The sequence below is a fragment of the Mchenga conophoros genome, linkage group LG20 (genome assembly GCF_057382185.1).
Source record: "Mchenga conophoros isolate Kocher_MC1m ecotype Shallow Benthic linkage group LG20, M_conophoros_male_GT1.1, whole genome shotgun sequence".
Lineage (NCBI taxonomy): Eukaryota > Metazoa > Chordata > Actinopteri > Cichliformes > Cichlidae > Mchenga > Mchenga conophoros.
Window position 1 is genome coordinate 33803707 of NC_140545.1, and position 20168 is coordinate 33823874.

Consider the following 20168-nt stretch of genomic DNA (forward strand, 5'->3'; position numbering starts at 1 on the left):
TGACGACTCTGTTCCCAAAGGTATGGAGGCTGGTGCGCGGGACAGAAAGCAGGCCCGTGGCTGAGGACCGTAGCATCCAAGACTGTGTGTATGGTTGCAGCAGATCAGAGAGATACTGAGGGATCAGGGTATTGAGGGGTTTGTAACAGGATCTTGTAAGTAATGTATGACATGACAAGAGGACATTTATGAGGGTGGGGATGATATGTTCTCACAGCTGCCCTTCCCTGGGATGTGGGTACTTGCTGGTTCCGGGGCTTGTGGCTGGATGTTCTGGCACAGGCTTGTAGCTCATCTTTGTCGCCAGGGGTGGGAGGGCTCTGCCGGGTACTGGGCGGTACTTGTGGGCCTGGAGCCCTGGGACCCTGTACTGGGCTTGCACCAGGGAGGTCAGCCGCCCCTCACCTCTGGGACTCTCACCCTGTGGCCATGGGTGCCCCATCTAGGGCCTCCTTCCTTCTCCTCCTGGGTTGGGTGCGCACATGTTGCTGAGATGTGTGGCCTTGGGGCTTCAGTACTCTTGGGGGCTGCCTTAAGACATTGTCCTGCTATACCATATATAACTGAAATAAGATGAATAGAAATGAATAAATAAATACATAAAAGAAACACCTGAACAAGAGGAGCCTATAGAGATTTTATAGAGCTGATCTTGGAAAAATATGTTTGCATTCAGGTCGTAATTCTGATTGCAAACGCTGCCAAACAGGACAGGATTTCTTTTTTTAGTCTTTAGCTATTTTAATAAGAGCAGTCTCAGTACTGTGGTGAGTTCTAAAGGGTTCAGTGAGCTCATAGAGGTTTATTAAACTTTCACATCGTTCCTTCACATTTTTATGCATCCAACAAATACTTTGCATTCAGAAATATTAATTACTGGAAGACTAAACAGGAACCTAATCCACTGACAGTAATGAAACTGTGCATGCAAGCAGTCTTTAACAATCAAGCAAGTTACTGTGTAAACATTAACTGCAGTTCTCAATTATGCCACGGTGTGGCGCTCTAACACAGAACAATTACAGAAAATCAAAGCCTACTCTAGTTTACACTGATTTGAGTGCCGTCTAAATGACTATAAACCTTGTGTCACCATAAGAAGTAATCAGAGGAGCAGTGCTGGTATGATTTTTTATACTCTATCAGGTTTATGAAAAACACAGGGATGATGGTATATTCATCAGGATTCACTGACTTACAGTATATTGCTTACACAGATGAATGTTTTATTCTCTAAGACAAAGGCTGTGGCTCAAGTTTAAAAGAAAAGTTTGACATTTAAAAGTGTTAAAGCATAGCAAACCAGAAGAAAAGAAGTAAGCAGGTCCAAACAAGGACCCACCAGTCCATCATCTCTAACCAGGACATCACAGAGAAATGAGTGTAACTAACTTCCAGTAAGGGTGGACTCTAATTTAAATACATTTTGAACAGATAAATATTAAGTATACTTTCTAAGACAGTTCATCTTTTGTATAGACACATAGTCTGTCGTAGTTCTAAATATGCCTGCTCATTACAAGCAAGCTCAGGAAAAGAGAACAGAATCCCAGATTAGCAGGAGAAACACTCATATGCACAGTTTAAGCACATATATGTGTTTGCATAATGTCTGTGAATAATTCTTATTGAGTCTGCACTTCTAAGGGCAGTTCACACTGAAACAGTCATTTGTACTTCTTTTGATTCCTCTAGAAGTCACTGCTGGTTGAAGTTTTTCTTCTAACTTCATGGCCAGGGCATGCTAATGCACAAATTCCTGCTGCTGTTTAAAACTCTCCAGATCATCAGGGCAGAGCTCGTCATAGCTCAGCAGACAACTGTTACCAACAATTCGTGGGGGCTGTAGAGAGAAGAAATAACAGAGGTCATGAATTAGAGTTTACAAGAGTCATAAAAAAATATGATTACTGCATATCAGGCTCTGCGTGTAAAAACGAACAGTGACTAAGTGTAAGGATGATTCTCTGAAATAAGGGAAAGGAGTTTGCAGGCTTCTGTCTGACTGACTTTAAAGAAAAGAGAGAAAAAAATCTAATTTGATTGTACAACTATCTGGTCAAAAAGACCCATGTATCTATATCCATATCTATATCTCTTCAAATGTCTTGGCTCCAACACTTCTTTACTTGCTTTAGAAATGAACAGAGGGCCTCTTCCTCCTGAACTCTTGCTCACTGTGTCAGAGTTTTAGCTACTTCTCAGCCTCCTTTAGTAATGATGATACTTGTAACAAATATGGTTACAGCTCTGGAGGCCAGGAGCTTCAAAGAGTAGTTGTCAAACAGCTAACAGATCATCTGCATAGGAATGACTTATTATAAGAGTTTCAGTCAGGTTTCAGAGCTCATCACAGCACAGAAACAGCTTTAGTGAAGGTTACAAATGATCTTCTCATGGCCTCTGACAGTGGACTCATCTCTGTGCTTGTCCTGCTAGACCTCAGTGAAGTGTTCGATACTGTTGACCATGATTTATTACTGTGATTAGAGCACGATGTAGGTATTACAGGTACTGCGCTGCAGTGATTTGAATCATATCTATCTAACAGACTCCAATTTGTTCATGTAAATGGAGTCTGTTATACATTGCATTATACATGCTTCCCTTAAGCCAGGGGTCTGCAACCTTTAACACCCAAAGAGCCATTTGGACCTGGTTTCCACGCAAAAGAAAACACTGGGAGCCTCAAATACTTTTTGACATCTAAAATGAAGATAACTCTCGGAGCCACAGGTTGCCGACCCCTGGGTTAAGCAGTATTATTAGAAGACATAGCATACAATTTCACAGCTATGTAGATGACAGCCAACTCTATCTGTCCATGAAGCCAGATAACACAAACCAATTAGTTAAACTGCAGGAATGTCTTAAAGACATAAAGACCTGGATGAAGTTTAATTTCCTGCTTCTAAATTTAGATTCAGATAAAACTGAGGTTATTGAATTCGGCCCTGAAAATCTTAGAAATATGGTATCTAACCGGACTCTTACTCTGGATGGCATTACCTCGGCCTCCAGCAACACTGTGAGGAATCGACTTTATATCCTTCAATGCACATAAACAAATTTGTAGGATTACTTTCTTTCAATTGCACAACATCTCTCAAAATATAAATATCCTGTCTCAGAGTGATGCTGAAAATTCCGAAAAGCCTTCAGTTAATCCAAAATACTTCAGCAAGAGTGCTGACCGGCAGAAGAAAGACAGACCATATTTCTCCTTAAAAACTGATCTTGAATAATCAGACCCCACCTTATCTTAAAGACCTCATTGTACCGTATCTTCCCAATAGAGCACTTTGCTCTCGATCTGCTGGTTTACTTGTGATTGCTAACACATTTAAAAATAAAATCGGAGCCAGAGCCTTCAGCTTTCAGGCCCCTCTTCTGTGGAACCAGCTCCCAGTTTGGATTCGGGAGACAGACACTATCTCTACTTTTAAGAGTAGGCTTAAAACATTTCTTTTTGATAAAAGCATATAGTTAGGGCTGGATCAGGTGACCCTGAATCCTCTGTTAGTTATTCTGCAATAGGTCCAGTGTTTCACCTTCACTCACTATGTGCTTATGCACCAATCTGCATTTAATCATTAGTTATGGTCTATGGCTCTTTTCCACAGTGTGTTTTTGTCCTGTCTTCCTCCACTAACTCTCAACCGGTCGCAGCAGAAGGCCTACCCTTCTTGAACTTGGTTCTGCCAGAGATTTCTTCCTTTTAAAGGGGAGTTTTTTTATTCCCACTGTCACTGAAGTGTTTGCTCATTGGGGATCATATGATTTTTGGGGTTTTCTAGGGTCTTTACTAGTGCTGTCAGCGTTATTCTCGTTAATACGACGTTAACGCCTTAACACAGCAAATTCCCGTTCGGCCCATGCCAGGGTTGCACGGCGCTAACACGTTAACACAGTGCAGCCCTCGCAAGCTTCAGTCTAATCTCGTCCTCTCAAAAAATGATGACTGTTAACAGCTGCCGCTTTACTGAGAAAAGCAGCCAGTGAGGGTTTATAGGAAACACTCGAAACACACTGGGCCCCAGTCTGGATGGGCCTGGGCCTCCTTTCCCTGGCGGGTCGCGGAGTATGGGAGTGCCTACTGGGGTCAGCGGGGGAGCTGGCCCCAGGGAGGGGTCACCTGCCCCTCCCTTCCTTCCCTCCCCATCTCCAGCTGCCTCCCTCTTCCCGCTCCACCACAACCACCCACACATGCAGGGCCTTGGAGTAGGGGTATGTCACCAGGGTGCAGAGGAGGCTACCCCCCCCCCCCCCCCCCCCCTCTGTCCCCTTCTGGCTGCCTCTGCCTCAATTTTATCCCACAACTTAGACATTCACATTACTCACACTCTCATTACACATACATATAGGATCTTGGGGGTGGGCACGATACACGGAGTCCAAATTACCATCAGGGTGTACACCTCACCCCTGGCGTCGTTGCCCACCTCTCAATTTTGAATACACGTAGACATTAAGGGCTAGCAGGAGGGACTATGCGCTTACCTGCTGCTCTCTGGCAGGTAGCTCCATGCCCTCCTGGGTTTTAAATGCACCTTAGAACACACATGCATCAACACTACAATGAGCGGGTGGAGGGAGGTTTGGAGTCTTCTCTCACCCCCGTTCTCTGCGGCCTGCTGGAGCGGGGGGGCTAGGAGGAGTTGGCCGTCCGACTGCGGTCTGGAGTGTGGGGCCTCCCTGCTGCTGCGGAGTCGGGGCGGTCTGCCTCTCCCCACCGCAGGGAAAAGGGTAACACCACCTGGGTCTGGGTGCAGTTCCCCCTCCAGGGGCAAGGGTACCTAGACCCGGTTCGTAGAGTACGCTTGGGGAGTGTGATCGTGTGTACAGCGTCTCTTTATGTCTGTCTCCACGTTGGTTGAGTGTGGAGTAAGTGCATATGAGAGCATGAGGGTGGGAATGGATGTTTGTGTCTGTGTGTGCCTGTATGTCTGTGTCTATATGTCAGGTTGGGTATCAGACGCCACCTCTCTAGGGACATCTCAGGCCCTCCAAGGTTTGGAGGCTTATCTCCACCCACCACCACTTCCCCTGCCAGTGGCGGACTCCCTCAGGTATCGGTGCGTTGGTGGTTCTTTGTGTCTGGGGGTGGGCGTCCGGGTACACACCGGCTCACTCCTTGGCGGCCGCTTATCGGGGCCTGGAGCCTGGGGCTCGCTCGGGCCACTTCGGAGGTGGGGTGCCCCCGGCCTCTCGGCCTGGGGCTCGGTCACTCAGGCACGGCTGGCTGCCGACGGAGCTCACGGGCGCGTCACTGCAACTCCCCCTGGCTTCTTCTCCGCGGCTGCTGAGTGAGCCCTCATCTGGGACTCTCCTCAGCTCTTACTGGGACAGTGGCGCGGCTGCCCCTCTGTTGGTCTTCCTTGGTCTCTTGTGTTCTGGGAGCCTCTGGATGTCTGGAGCTTTGATCTCCTCCATACCTGCTTCATACCCTGGAGGACGGGGCTGTGGCTCCCCACACTCCCTAGCAGATCGTTACATGGAGAAACCTTTGGAATGCAAGCATGCTGATCCACACAGGTGTACACACGGGTATTCACAGACGCGGACTACAGCTTTCTTGGCTGCTGCCTCAAAGCACATTGGCCTTGGCCTTAAGACAACAATTCTGATGGCTAAAGATCCAAACGGGACACAAAAAAAAAAAAAAAAAAGGAAACACTCGATCTTTGCTCCGATACCAACTGTGTATTATACAGTAGTGCTAAAAGCAGCATTGACTCAATGCAACTTCCTACTTACCACAGATTCTCCAGTCTGTAATTTGAATTATTCACAAGATTCACCAGCTGAATCATATCTGAATCCTGCAGGCCGTTTCTACTCAGGTCCAGCTCTCTCAGGTGGTAGGGGTTTAACTTCAGCGCTGAGCACAGAAAAGTACAACTGGCCTTTGACAAAGAGCACTCCCTTAGTCTGAATAAAGAATAAAATAAAAAGACAATGTTTCTGTTTTAAATATTTCATATAAATAATCAAACATAATAAGTAAAAAAAGAGCTGTTATTATTACTAATCAAATCTTGCTATTTCTGCTGCACAACAAAGACATAATAAAATCAGCTCTCATACACTGCCAGCTCAAGCAGTAACTTCATTTACATGCAGTTGTGCTCAGCAAAAAACATATGCACACCCGTTTAACTGCCTGTTAACACTGATTTGCGTAATGCCTAATGGCAGTAACTCAATGCATTTAGGCATGTGGGCATGGTTAAGACAACCTACCTACTTAAGTTCAAATCAAGCAACAAGTGATTTTGAGCATATCAGGATTATTTGAACCACACAGGTGGTTCTGAGTGTTTTAGAAACTACTGATCTGATTTACCCACAAACCATCTTTAGGGTTTACAGAGAATAGACACAAAAGCAACAAGTTCTCTTTATTTTTTTTATTTTTATTTTTTTTTTGCCTGTCCCATTTGGTTCTTTAGCCATCAGAATTGTTGTCTGAAGACCAACAAGGATACCCAATGGATTTACTTTGCCAAATGGATCATCGTGGCATTGCCGTATTGGTCCATTTGATCGACCTTTGTTTTTATTATTTATTATATTTTATTTTCAGATGTTACAGACGGGACAGACATGAGTGAGGGATAGGAAAGGGAGAAAGAAAGGGGAAGGAAAAGAAAAACAGAAGGGGAGAGGGACAGTGAGAAAGGGGGGGAGAAAAAAAATCTCTTGGATCACCTGTTGAGAGAAGAAGAATAGAAAACAAGAAAAAAACAACAACAAAGCAACATACTAAACACAACACCATCGCATTAATCTAGCTAAGTGTAAACAGCAGTAAATACTAAATATTCAATGTTGTTGTGCAGCACGCAGGACAGACAGCGCACAATGTGCTTTGAAGTAGCAGCCAAGAAAGGTGTAATTTAAGTCCACGAGCAGTGAACACCCGTGTGCATAGCAACAAGTTCTCTGAGTGAAAATCTCTTATTGATGCAAGAGGGAAAATGGCCGAACTGTTTTGGGCCTCTAAATGCACAACATGTTGAACCTTAAAGCAGAAGAACACAGTGGGTGCCACATGTAGCAGCTAACAACATGAAAGGGTTGGGGACCACCAAAAGTGGACAATAGAAGAGCTGAAAAACAATTCCCTTGTCTAATGTGTCTCGATTTCTGCTGCAACATTCTAAAGGCAGTCAGAATTTGGCATAAACAAACTGCAGATCCGTTGTGTCTTGTATTAGGGACAGATAAAACAAGATATTTGAACATGACTTTTTGTGAATTGAACTTGTAAGATCATCATTACATTCTGAAAACACAGTTTAATATGAAAACACAGCTGACCTCAGAGTTTCCAGTTGACAGGGTCGACACTCCAGAAAACCACACAACTGCTTTACTCCAGAATCCTGCAGCTTGTTGTAACTCAGATCCAGATGTCTCAAGCGGGAGGGGTTGGACTTCAGAGCTGAGCTCAGAGTAGCACAGCTAATCTCTGACAATCCACAGTGCCACAGTCTGAATAACAAAAGAAGAAAGAAAAAGACAGATACAATTATTTCTGACCTAATGACATGTTGACAGGTTTTAAACGTAGTGCCACATCACTTTATAGTATGTAATGCACAGATATAAAACTAATTCAGGGAAAAGGTATCATAAAAAAAATCACTAACTGAAATAACGACTTAGCATTTCTCTAATGATGGTTTTGTATCTTGCAGGCATTCAGTGATGATTAGATTGGATTACTTAGATAGGAGGAATTAAAAAATCAATGTAGGATCGGTTAACCCTAGCAGGTATGATTACTAAGCTTTGGCTAAAATTTCACTGGTACATGCTTCCAAACAATCCCCCCCCCCCCCCCCCATTAAGAGCAGTCTGTTACATATTTTAGCTAGTCTGAAATGGTACAAAATGGTGTTGTTCACTTTCTAAGCACAGAAAAGGATACTAACCAAAGCAAGGTTTCACTTTGTGTACTTTTTATGTACTTTTTTGGTTGTTTTGGAAAATCCTGAAAATGTATATCCAAATTTATAAAGTAAATGTATTAAAAACAACAACAACGGTCAGGGTACTGACTTCAGGGTCTTCAGTCTGCAGTTTGGACTCTCCAGTCCTACAGAGAGCAGTTTCAGTCCCGAGTCCTCCAGCTCATTGAAGGTCAGATCTAACTCTATCAGATGGGAGGGATTGGACTTCAGGGCTGAGGCCAAGACTTCACAGTGAGTCTTTGAAATTCCACAGTCAGAAAGTCTGTGATAAGACAAATTTGCAAAAGACATTATCATGGAAGAAGATACTACATATTTATTTTTGCTTTTGCATTTAACATCAAAACAGTTGAGCAGATCTTGTTCAATCAGGGAACCCATCAGCGAAAAGCCTTTTGGGAACAACAGCCAATTTGGGGGCTTTCCAGTGTAGCTAGCTGATATCTAGACCAAGAAGCATTCTGAGTAGAGATGTCAAGACTTTTGATCATCCAGGGCACCTCTTTCAATTTAACAGCTGCTCTGAAAGAAAGCCCAGCCACACCTCATAGAAAAATCATTGCTACCACTTGTATCTGCAACATCATCCATTCAGTCCGAGCTTGTGACCATAGGTGAGAGTAGGAATGAGAGTAGGATGCGGCAGCGTGTGCTGCACTGACCGCCAGCTAGAGTGAATGGCCCAAAATTTGTGTTGCGCTGACTACTGCACTCGACTTGTATGTCATTTTTTTGTGCTCACTCTATGTGTACCAGATGTGCCTGCTCTGTGTCATTTCAAAACATTTATCTCTCATCCATAAAAGGCAAAACATTGTAAGTATCCCAACTAGAGAAGAGTATGTCGTTTCCACAACAGTGCTTTCCTCCACATAGCTTGAGTAAGTCACTCCATTGAGTGACTTACTCAAGAGCTCCAGGAGGTCCCTATATATGTATGTAAACATGTGTCATGGAGTTCCTCGTTCATTGTGTGGTTGAGGTTAGTGTGACTGTAGGCTTCGTTTCTCTTGGTTGTGCAAAGGTATGTCATAGCATATAGCGGTTAAAGTTCAGCTGGGTTGAACTTTGACAACAGCATGTGCGAGTACTCTTGTGCAACAGAAAAGAATGGGTTTTGGAGTACAGCGCTGCACATGCCGCGTCCTATGTGAAAGGGCCTTTAGACTTACAGAGCCTTTCTGCAGTTCCTCACAGCTGGGATCAGTCTCTGTCGCCCTGCCTCTGAAGTGTTGTACTTGTTCAGGTCCAATTCATCCAGAACTTCTGACATTTGCAGCATGTAGGCCAGAGCTGAGCAGTGGATTTCATAGAGTCTCTTCTCTGATCTGTTCTCTGAGTTAAGGAACTCTTGGATCTCCTGATGTACTGAGAGGTCATTCATCTCCATCAGACAGTGGAAAATGTTAATGCTTCTGTCGGGAGATATTTTATCGCTGTTCATCTTCTTCAGGTTGTTTATAATTCTCTTGATGATTTGTGGACTATTTTGCAAATGACCCAGTAAGCTTCCTAAAAGTCTGTGGTTGGACTCCACACTAAGGCCATGAAGGAAGCGAACAAACAGGTCCAGGTGTCCATTTTTACTTTGCAAAGATTTCTCCATGGCTCTGCTCAGAAAGACATCCAGAGATGGGATGGAACAATTAATATTTCCAGATTGTTTAGAGGTTTTCTCAAGAAAAGACTTTATATTTATAAAGTCCTGCAGAACATCAGTATTTTTATTAGTGAAACAGTGGAACATATAAACGGCAGCTAGAAACTCCTGAATGCTCAGATGAACAAAGCAGTAGACTGGTTTCTGAAAGATCACACACTCTCTTTTGAAAATCTCTGTACAAAGTCCTGAGTTCACCGAGGCCTCTGTGACATCCACACCATACTGCTCCAGGTCTTCTTGGTAGAACATGAGGTTTCCTTTTTCCAAATGTTCAAATGCCAGCCTCCCGAGCTTTAAAAGACCTTTCTTGTCAGCCTCCATCAGCTCTTCTGGACTTGCTTCTTCTCCCTCATGGTACTTTTGAATCTTCCTTTTTGTTTGTACCAACAGGAAGTGTGAGTACATGTCGGTCATGGTCTTGGGCAGCTCTTCTCTCTGCCCTCCAGTCAACATGTGCTCCAGAACTGTAGCAGTGATCCAACAGAAGACTGGGATTCCACACATGATGTGGAGGCTCCTGGATGACTTGATGTGGGAAATAATTTTGCCGGACAGCTCTTCATCACTGAATCTCTTCTTAAAGTACTCCTCTTTCTGAGCATCAGTGAAACCTCGCACTTCGGTGACACGGTCAACGCGTGTAGGAGAGATATGATTGGCCGCTGCTGGTCGGGAAGTTATCCAGATGAGAGCCATAGGAAGCAGTCTGCCTTCAATGAGGTTTGTCAGCAGATTCGTGACCGTTGACTTCTGTGTGACATCAGACATGACGTCCCTCTTAGTGAAATCCAGTAAAAGTCTGCTTTCATCCAGACCATCAAATATAAACAAAAGTTTACAGACAGCCAGCTTCTCTGCTGTGACCTTCTGTAATGTTGGATGGAAAACCTGGAGCAGCTCCAGGAGACTATACTGCACATCTCTGATCAGGTTCAGCTCCCTGAATGAAAGCAGAACCACCACACTGATGTCTTGGTTTTCCAAACCTTCTGCCCAGTCCAGAGTGAACTTCTGCACTGAGAAGGTTTTTCCAACGCCAGCAACACCGTAGGTCAGAACCACTTTGATTTGCATTTGTTGTTCGGGTAAGGCTTTAAAGATGTCACAACACTTAATTGGAGCATCATGGAGGGTCTTCTTGTTTGAAGCTCTCTCAAGTTGACTCACTTCATGTTGGGTATTAACCTCCTCACTCTGTCCCTCTGTGATGTAGAGCTCAGTGTAGATTGCGTTGAGGAGAGTTTCACCTCCTGTTTTATCAGTTCCCTCAGTCACAGATTGACATCGCATCTTCAAACAGACTTTATGTTCATCGAAAACTTCCTGAAGGCCATCATCTACTGAAAGACAATAAAGACAATAAAACAAAATTTATATATAGTTTTTTACATATATTTAACATTTAACATACACTCAACAAAAATATAAACGCAACACCTTTGTTACTACTCCCATTCCCCATGGGATGGACGTAGAGACCTAAAATTCATTCCAGATACACAATATAACCATCCCTCCCAAACAGTGGTCACAAATCAGTCCAAATGTGTGGTAGTGGGCACATCTGCTATATTGAGATAATCCATCCCACCTCACAGGTGTGCCACATCAGGATGCTGATCTGACATCATGAGTAGTGCACAGGTGTACCTCAGACTGCCCACAACAAAAGGCCACCCTGGAATGTGCAGTTTTTTTGCGCTATTGGGGGTCTGGGGACCCAGAACCGGTCAGTATCTGGTGTGACCACCATTTGCCTCATGCAGTGCAACACATCATCGCATGGAGTCTATCAGATTGTCAATTGTGGCCTGTGGAATGTTGCTCCACTCCACTTCAATGGCTGTGCGAGGTTGTTGGATATTCGTGGGAACTGGTACACGCTGTCGTATACGCCGGTCAAGCACATCCCGAACATGCTCAATGGGTGACATGTCCGGTGAGTATGCTGGCCATGCAAGAACTGGGACATTCTCAGCTGCCATCTGCCCTGAACAATGTGAACCATGATTCATCCGTGAAGCGCACACCTCTCCAACGTGCCAGACGCCATCGAATGTGAGCATTTGCCCACACAAGTCTGTTACGGCGACGAGCTGGAGTCAGGTCAAGACCCCGATGAGGATGACGGGCATGCAGTTGAGCGTCCCTGAGACGGTTTCTGACAGTTTGTGCAGAAATTGTTTGGTTGTGCAAACCAATTGTTCCAGTAGCTGTCTGGGTGGCTGGTCTCAGACGATCTTTGAGGTGAACCTGCTGGATGTGGAGGTCCTGGGCTGGTGTGGTTACACGAGGTCTGCGGTTGTGAGGCCGGTTGGATGTGCTGCCATATTCTCTGAAACGCCTGTGGAGACGGCTTATGGTTGAGAAATGAACATTCAATGCACGGGCGACAGATCTGGTTGACATTCCTGCTGTCAGCATGCCAATTGCACGCTCCCTCATTGCTTGTGGCATCTGTGGCATTTTGCTGTGAGACAAAACTGCACATTCCAGGGTGGCCTTTTGTTGTGGGCAGTCTGAGGTACACCTGTGCACTACTCATGATGTCAGATCAGCATCCTGATGTGGCACACCTGTGAGGTGGGATGGATTATCTCAATATAGCAGATGTGCCCACTACCACACATTTGGACTGATTTGTGACCACTGTTTGGGAGGGATGGTTATATTGTGTATCTGGAATGAATTTTAGGTCTCTACGTCCATCCCATGGGGAATGGGAGCAGTAACAAAGGTGTTGCGTTTATATTTTTGTTGAGTGTATATTGCTTAGTTTTTTTAATGACTCCATCAGCAAACAGATGCTCAATTTTACTTTGCACACAGCTGCTCCTACTGGCTGTCCAAAATCCAGAACTGGACACGGGCTCCTGCACACACTTGTTCTTTCTGTGGATAGAAAGGGAAACTTATTCTGGCCATGTGGCGAAACATGAAGTTAATTAAGTTGAAAGTCTCAGTATGGTCTATTACTAAGTCAATGCTCTTTCTTTACTTATCAAGCAATAATCATTTCCTTTTACACCATCAGAACTTATATTAATCCAAAACACGAGTTCTCAGCACCCTGTCGACACATCTGTTTACAAGGAAGAGGGTTTATCATGACAGTATTTTCCTGATATCTGCTTTTCGATCTCCTCCTGAGGACTCTACTACCAAGCAGCATTTTGTCCAGCTGTGAAGGTGGTTCACTTCTTACCGAGGTAAATCGCCATGGTAACCTATCCTGTTACGTTCAAGATTGGAGATTAACTGGTATAAAATAATCCCCTACTGACCAATCGATTAACCAGAAATTAACATCACCATTTCTAGAAGATCTCTCAGACCTCTATGGGGAGAGTTGGAGGGTCTAAGTCAGTAGTGGGGAAACTCCAGGCCTCAAGTGCCTGCGGGGTGGGGATGTATCCTTCATCCAACACAGCTGATTTAAATGGCTAAATTACTTCCTCAACATGTCTTGAAGTTCTCCAGAGGCCTGGTAATGAACTAATCAGTTGATCCGGGTGTGTTGACCCAGGGTGAGATCTAAAACCTGCAGGACACTGGCCCTGGTTTAAAGTTTTTCAGTTAGTTTTTGTATTTCCCTGATCTATCTGGGATGGAGTTTACATGTTCTATCAGTGTTTGTGTGGGTTCACTCCAGAAACTCTGGCTTCTTCCCACAGTCCAAAGGCATGCAGTAAGTGGAGTTAGGTTATTACTTATACGTGTGAATGTGAGTACGAATGGTACTTCCAATTTACAGGCTAGCATGGTAAATTGGAAAACTGCACTCAAATAAATGAGTATTTTTATGCTTCACATTGTCAATACCATGCCTGAAACCCATAAAGTGTGCTAGTTAGATATATTTTTTTTAAAAGTCTTTACCCTACATTTACTTTGTGGGTATCTGGTCACCCTAGTCCCTGGGTGGAGTCCCTACCTATGCAGAGGTATCAGGTAGTTGTGGTATTTAACAAAAGCAATAAAAATAAAATTATTACATATGAATTGCAGGGAAAAAACAAAAACAAAAAACAGGAAGATCAACATTATTCTACAACTAAAGACACTACCACTGATTCTGGCTCATTTTCAGGTCAGTGTAAAACAGAAACCGCCTCTTACTTTGTGTCTGAGAGTCCCGGTTCATTACTGAAGTTTGGGGGACGACCTTTGGACCAGTCACTAGCCATAGACATACAGCTGGGCACGAGGGACGATGTTCCATCCTCCTCTTCCTCCAAATTATTGTTTCCCCTAATGAGGATCAACAATACATAACAAATATCGATTTTTTAATTTAAATTTTTTGTTTTCTGTTGGTACCAAACATTTTCACAACAGCATTATTGTTCTATAAGAATTAATCCTGCTCCTCACATACAAGGTCTTAAATAATCAGGCCCCATACCCTGAATCCTCCCTTAGTTATGCTGAAGTAGGTGTAGGCTGCTGGGGGATTCCCATGATACAGTATTTCTTCTTCAGTCATGTTTCTCATTCACTCATGTGTTAATAGACCTCTCTGCACTGAATCATACTTGTTATTAATCTCTGTCTCTCTTCCACAGCATGTCTTTATCCCGTTTTCCTTCTCCCACCCCAACCGGTCACAGCAGATGGCCCCGCCCCTCCCTGAGCCTGGTTCTGTCGGAGGTTTCTTCCTGTTAAAAGGGAGTTTTTCCTTCCTACTGTCGCCAAAGTGCTTGCTCATAGGGGGTCATATGACTGTTGGGTTTTTCTCTGTATGTATTATTGTAGGGTCTACCTTACAATATAAAGCGCGTTGAGGTGACTGTTGTTGTGATTTGGCGCTGTGTAAATCAAATTGAATTGAATTGAATATCTGATCCTGAAACAGGACACTTTCCGCTGACCTCATAAGAAGTTTGTACGTACACTACGTTTGAAATCTGTTTTTATATTTCATTTTTACTCTGAAACCCTTAAACAACACCAAGTCTGCTGCTGACACAACAGAAATGAAAACTGTCAGGAGCGGATTATGTTCCGACTTTCACAACACGTTTTCTCTGAGTCTTTCATTTAAAGATTGTTTTAAGTGTATTATAGATTCTATGCTGGGAAATAAACGTTATATGTACAGTTTGCTGTTTGATTTTACTGTTACTTTTTCTGTGTTCTTTATAGGTTTATCCTTCACATCATCAATACCATGCCTGAAACCCAAAAAGTGTATTAGTAAGATTTTTTTTTAAGTCTTTACCCTACATTTAGTTTGTGGGTATCTGGTCACCCTAGTCCCTGGGTGGAGTCCCTAACTATGCAGAGGTATCAGGTAGTTTTGGTATTTAACAAAAACAATAAAAACAAAACAAAAACCGGAAGAACAACATTATTCTACAACTAAAGACACTACCACTGACTCTGGCTCATTTTCAGGTCAGTGTAAAGTAGAAACAGCCTCTTACTTTGTGTCTGAGGGTCCCGGTTCATTACTGAAGTTCGGGGGACGACCTTTGGACCAGTCACTGGCCATAGACACAGGAGACGGTGTTCTGTCCTCCTCTTCCTCCAAATTATTCATCTTCAAGCACTTGTAAACAACAATTCTGCAAACGCACAACGTGAGAATGAAGACAGGTTTGTTCAAAAGTCACCCAAGACCAGTACACACACACACACACACAGAGTAAGAGAGAGAGGGTCCACTCTCTCTCTCTTACTCTCACCTTATTGTCCACTTTTGCTCTGTCGGCTGTTTCAACATGTACACAAGTACGTATAAGTATATGAAGCGCCTCGAGGCGACTTTTGTTGTGATTTGGCGCTATATAAATAAAATTGAATTGAATTACGTGGATCACCCGAAAACAGGAAAGACCATCGATTACATGATTGTTAAAGAGACGCGAGAGCACCGCATATGTTAAACACAGCTTACGGCAGAAGTGATCTTTACTGGATTTTATGTTAAGTTCAACAAACCGCAACACCCGCTGGTTTCACTTTCTGTTTTACAGCTTCTCCACCACTTTACGTTTTAGGAGATCACGTGACCACAATTTAACCTTATAGGATGATGGCGTGTCAACGTCACGACTGCAGCAGGGTTTGACAGTTTATCAACACTTTTCTAGAATTCTCATCAAAATGACCTGAATCATTGTCAGATTTCCACACGTCATTAAACTGGTTAAACATAACGGAACAAAGAAATATTAATTTTGCACTCTGTCGCAGGGCTATGAGAGGGAGGGTATGAAGTCCTTTACTGAATGTATTTGTTTAATTACTCATGTTTGCTTAACTTTCTTCTGCCCTGAAGTTCTCTCTATGGATGAGAGGACGTATAGTACCAGATGTGGGATTCATTTATAGTTGTTTATTATGATGATCCACTATTATCATGAATTCTCTTACTTTAGATTTAGAGTATATTTGGATCCTAAAACTCTTTTAACATCGATTAATCAAAAGTCATATTTATTTGAATAAGCAATTGAAATGTTAAGATTGAACCAAGAATGGTGGACACTGAAATAAGACATGACAGAAATCAAGTGGAGGGATTAATTACAAAGACTTGTAAATCTTGAAGTCTTGCTCTTTTTACAAAGACAGGGACAGATTCCTACTGAGCATGTGCACTGGACTAGCTTGTTCCTGCCTGGTGAAATTAATTGTCCATAGCAGCACCTCCTGCCTAATGATCCTTCGAGGCTTTGATTTTTATGAAAGCTTAATTTAAACTCCAGAACAAAATTCTGAAAAACAGTTTCTCTGTGTGAATGTAAATAACTTTTTAAACTGTGAACAGGCAGGTAGCGTACTGAAAGATAGAAGATGACACCACACCATACAGCACCATTGATAAAACTCTTTATATCAAAACTTTTACATTTGTTTTTAAAAGCACAGATTCTCCCAAAACTCTTTAAACTCACTGTTACAGATAAAGATATTTCTTCACTGAACTTTATTTACATGGTGCAACAGGACTTTCTGACACCAGAACATTCACTGTCCAAACACTTTTGACATTCCTGCTTTCTTCCTGCTTTAAATGAAAATAAAATGTTTACAGCTCAAATGTTTTTCAGGTTTTTGCAGAAGAATATATAACTGCTCTGCAGAGTAGAAAGAGCAAAAAGGAAGGAAATCAGCATTATCTAAACAAAACACGATGAACCAAACTAAGAGATCAGGTCTGTTCCAAACACATCAAGGTAGAAATGTTCTGACATTAAAGCTGCTGAAGAGCACCGAGGATCAACAGAAATCCTGTTTATCTAAGTGCTGCAGGAATTAGTCTATAAACATGGAAAACTCTTTGGTAAGATGCCTGAAATAAGCTTTTAAAATTCCACAGATGGTTTAAATACATATATGAACACTGAGCTGCTGCTTTTGAAGCTGAACGAGTCATAAACACGGGATTTTCAAACAAGCATCTTAACAAAAGAAACTCCAGGAGTTTCGTCACAGGAGTTTCAAAGAAGTTTTATGTTTTGGGAAGTTAAAGTCATGCATCCATGCTGTAGTGTGTTTCTGATTTGTTTGCCCTTTTCACTGCTTCAATACTGCTCGGTGACTAGTTGGCACCGATTGTAGGCAAGTCAACATCTTCTACGCAAACTATGACAACTGCAGCAATCTGCTTGCAACCAGAGCAATCACACGAAGGTTTTTAGTGAAGCACAGCAGACGACTGGTTTCACCTAAAAACAAAAAGCAGCTTCCAGCGGCCACTCGCCAACCGGTCGAGGGATCAACATTTGTCCCCAGTGGTTGTGGTGGAGTCACCAACCAGGCTCTAGGTCTGTACGATTTTGAAGTTTCTGATGGAGCTCGTGTAACTTTTCGTCCAGAACATTCTTAAACTGAGCAGCTTTAAACACATTATGTAAAAATATATTTTATACATAAATAGAATTTACAATTTTTAGCTATTTATACAAAAGCTGCATTCAACAGGTTTTATATTAAAGGTGGGGAGATTTATCAGGTAAATAAAATAATATGATATAAGAATGATGGGAGTCCACAGTCCTGGATCCTCTTTGTTGTATTTCATTTCATGATGCTTCAAATGCTCTCACATGGTGAAAGGTCTGATCTGCAGGCAGGCCAGTTCAGCACCACAACTCTTCTGCTATGAAGCCATGATGCTGTTGTAGATCCAGTATGCAGTTCAATATTGTCTTGCTGAAACATGCAAAGACTTCCCTGAAAAAGATGGCAGTATATGTTCCTCTAAAACCTGTATATACTTTTCAGCATTGATGTCCGCAGACAGGAATGTTTACGATTATACATTGAAGGCATCATCAATAAAGCGCTCCTCACAGCCACAAAGCATGCGCAGTCCTGCAAGGAATCAATCATTTAGTAAATTATAATAATAATGGATTGGATTTATATAGCACTTTTCAAGGCACGCAAAGCGCTTTACAATGCCACTATTCATTCACTCTCGCATTCACACACTGGTGGAGGCTACAGGTGTAGCCACAGCTGCCCTGGGGCAGACTGACAGAAGCGAAGCTGCCATATCGCGCCATCGGCCCCTCTGGCCAACACCAGTAGGCGGTAGGGTAAAGTGTCTTGCCCAAGGACACAACGACCAGGACAGAGAGCCCGGGGATCGAACCGGCGACCTTCCGGTTACAGATGCGCTTCCAATTAGTGATAAAGTCAAGCAGAAAGAGAACTGAGGCAATTGACTGAGTATGCGCTGCAGCCAGGGCCACGGGAACATTTCACTAGAAGGGGAAGAAGTTACAGGAGAAAAATCATGAAGCCGAAGATGAAAAGAGGATGACTTCGTCTTGTTGTCGATTCTGAGGTGGGCTCAGTGACTTCAGGCGCTTTCACAGTCACTCGACCTGAAAACATCCAGAGAACATCCTGTGGATTTAATAAGGACAACCTCAAAGAGAAAACTAACGGGAAAGGTGCAGAGACCATAGCAGTCACCAGGGGGCGCCCTTCACTGTAACTTCAACTGCAGCCATCCATCCTGCTCTTTTCTGATTTAAATCAAATTCAGTGGCAGATCTAGAAAGTTTTACATGGAGGCGGGGTCAAAGGAGGGGCAAGAGGTCTAGGCAGGTGGCACATACCTCTGCAGGGAAGTATGAGAAAATGCCCTATATGTAAATGCAGTCAACAAGATATCCACAAAAACCTTTAAAACTATTTATTGTTTCATCATCTCTTCTAAGAAAACAAAGTCAGGGTGATTTTTTACAAGCAAGTAGAAAAACTTTGTTCATTACCTGCAAAACTCACTGGCAAGACATTAACAATCATGCGCAGGTCAAAAGTCTATGAAGGTGGCCCTGTCCTGCCCTGTGCTCGCATCTTATATATCAAAGCAGAATAATCAGAAAATCCTCACTATAGAGGACAGAGATCAGTTATAAATAAGTTATTAAGATAAATAAATAATTAAGACACATTAAAAATAAACTGCTGAAGTAGAATCCATCCATGCATCCATCCTCTTTTGCTTAACCAATTCAGGGTTGCGGGTGAGGATGAGTCAGTAAGTGGACAACTCGGACCAAGGTAGAGTGACCAGGTATCCCTCCTTACGATTTACTGCACAGCGATTTTATCCCCCTCTAGACGCTCTAGTTTCCAAAAATCATCACTGCAAGACAGACCTGTCACGAAAGTCTGGATCTTATTGAATGACTGTGAAGAAAGCAGTAAAGATCATCACGGGCCTCCTGCACTTTAACATGTCGCTGTCTTTTGCTGCATGTACGCAGCAATTCTCCACAGTGGAAACCTACAAATCACAAGCTACTCAGATGTTTGTGGAACATGAGAAACTGCCAAAAATATCCGTGTAGGTTGTGAAAATGAGAAACAGCTACGATGCAGACAAGAAAACTTTTACTGGCTGGTGGAACATGAATGTAAGAAAGGCTTTTCTCACGTGAGCTTCACAGCTGATCGATGCATCCCCACTGAAAGCCAAATGAGACTTGAACCAGACTGAGAGGCTCCTTTCATTACCAAGAAGCTCATTCAAATAAAATATGTGCTTCAAATGCCAAACTCCTGTGTCACACACACTCTTTGTTTTTTACATTTAGTTTTCTGGGATCTCGTCACAATACACACAGCCTGTGTAACCTACCAACTGTGGTGACCTGGTGACCCCTCCCTCTGTCGCCACCTTCAGGACAAACTCAGACTTCATGTCCTGGAGGACCTCTGAGTGTAGCAGTCCACTCTGAGAGAACAAGATGTCAACATCTGCTGCAGCTGTTCACTCCCCAGCCGTTTACTCTGTGTGTGTGTGTGTGTGTGTGTGTGTGTGTGTGTGTGTGTGTGTGTGTGTGTGTGTGTGTGTGTGTGTAACCAGCACTAACGGCTAACGGATGCCTCTGTGAACATCTGTAAAAAAAGTGTGGGTTTGCTGTGGTTTCTGATGTTTCATGACGTTCATCTGTACTGTTATTGCCCGGACCCCTCAGACACACACAAACAGACACACACATTCAAGGTGGTGGAGGGAGGTAAGGCATCTTTGGCCGGCCTCAGACCACCAACCG

At 43.2% G+C, this 20168-nt stretch overlaps 1 protein-coding gene across 3 annotated transcripts; it reads right to left on the reverse strand.

Moving 5' to 3' along the window:
• Positions 1–716: 716 nt before the first annotated feature.
• LOC146551257 (NLR family CARD domain-containing protein 3-like) lies at positions 717–15619 on the reverse strand. 3 transcript variants are annotated; one of them, XM_085259221.1, is made up of 10 exons: positions 15330–15619; positions 15069–15209; positions 13762–13893; positions 12461–12534; positions 9152–10982; positions 8068–8241; positions 7324–7497; positions 5758–5931; positions 4501–5479; positions 717–1843 (listed from the first exon to the last, which is right to left on the reverse strand). In XM_085259221.1, exons 1-9 carry the CDS (start codon positions 15365–15367, stop codon positions 5338–5340), a joined length of 2880 nt encoding a protein of 959 aa, XP_085115347.1. In that variant the 5' UTR covers positions 15368–15619; the 3' UTR covers positions 717–1843; positions 4501–5337. The 3 variants fall into 3 exon arrangements, with proteins under 3 accessions (XP_085115347.1, XP_085115346.1, XP_085115345.1); XM_085259220.1 differs by lacking the exon at positions 4501–5479 and having other exon boundaries at positions 9152–10979; XM_085259219.1 differs by lacking the exon at positions 4501–5479.
• Between the last annotated feature and the right edge of the window lie 4549 nt (positions 15620–20168).

What these genes read in the sequence shown, in the direction of transcription:
- LOC146551257 (XM_085259221.1), bottom strand. Translation starts at nt 15,367, where the DNA reads ATGTTGAAACAGCCGACAGAGCAAAAGTGGACAATAAG. An exon ending in CCGGGACCCTCAGACACAAA is followed by an intron (nt 13,894 to 15,068) that starts GTAAGAGGCTGT and finishes GATCCTCATTAG; the next exon opens with GGGAAACAATAATTTGGAGG. An exon ending in CCGGGACTCTCAGACACAAA is followed by an intron (nt 12,535 to 13,761) that starts GTAAGAGGCGGT and finishes TTCTATCCACAG; the next exon opens with AAAGAACAAGTGTGTGCAGG.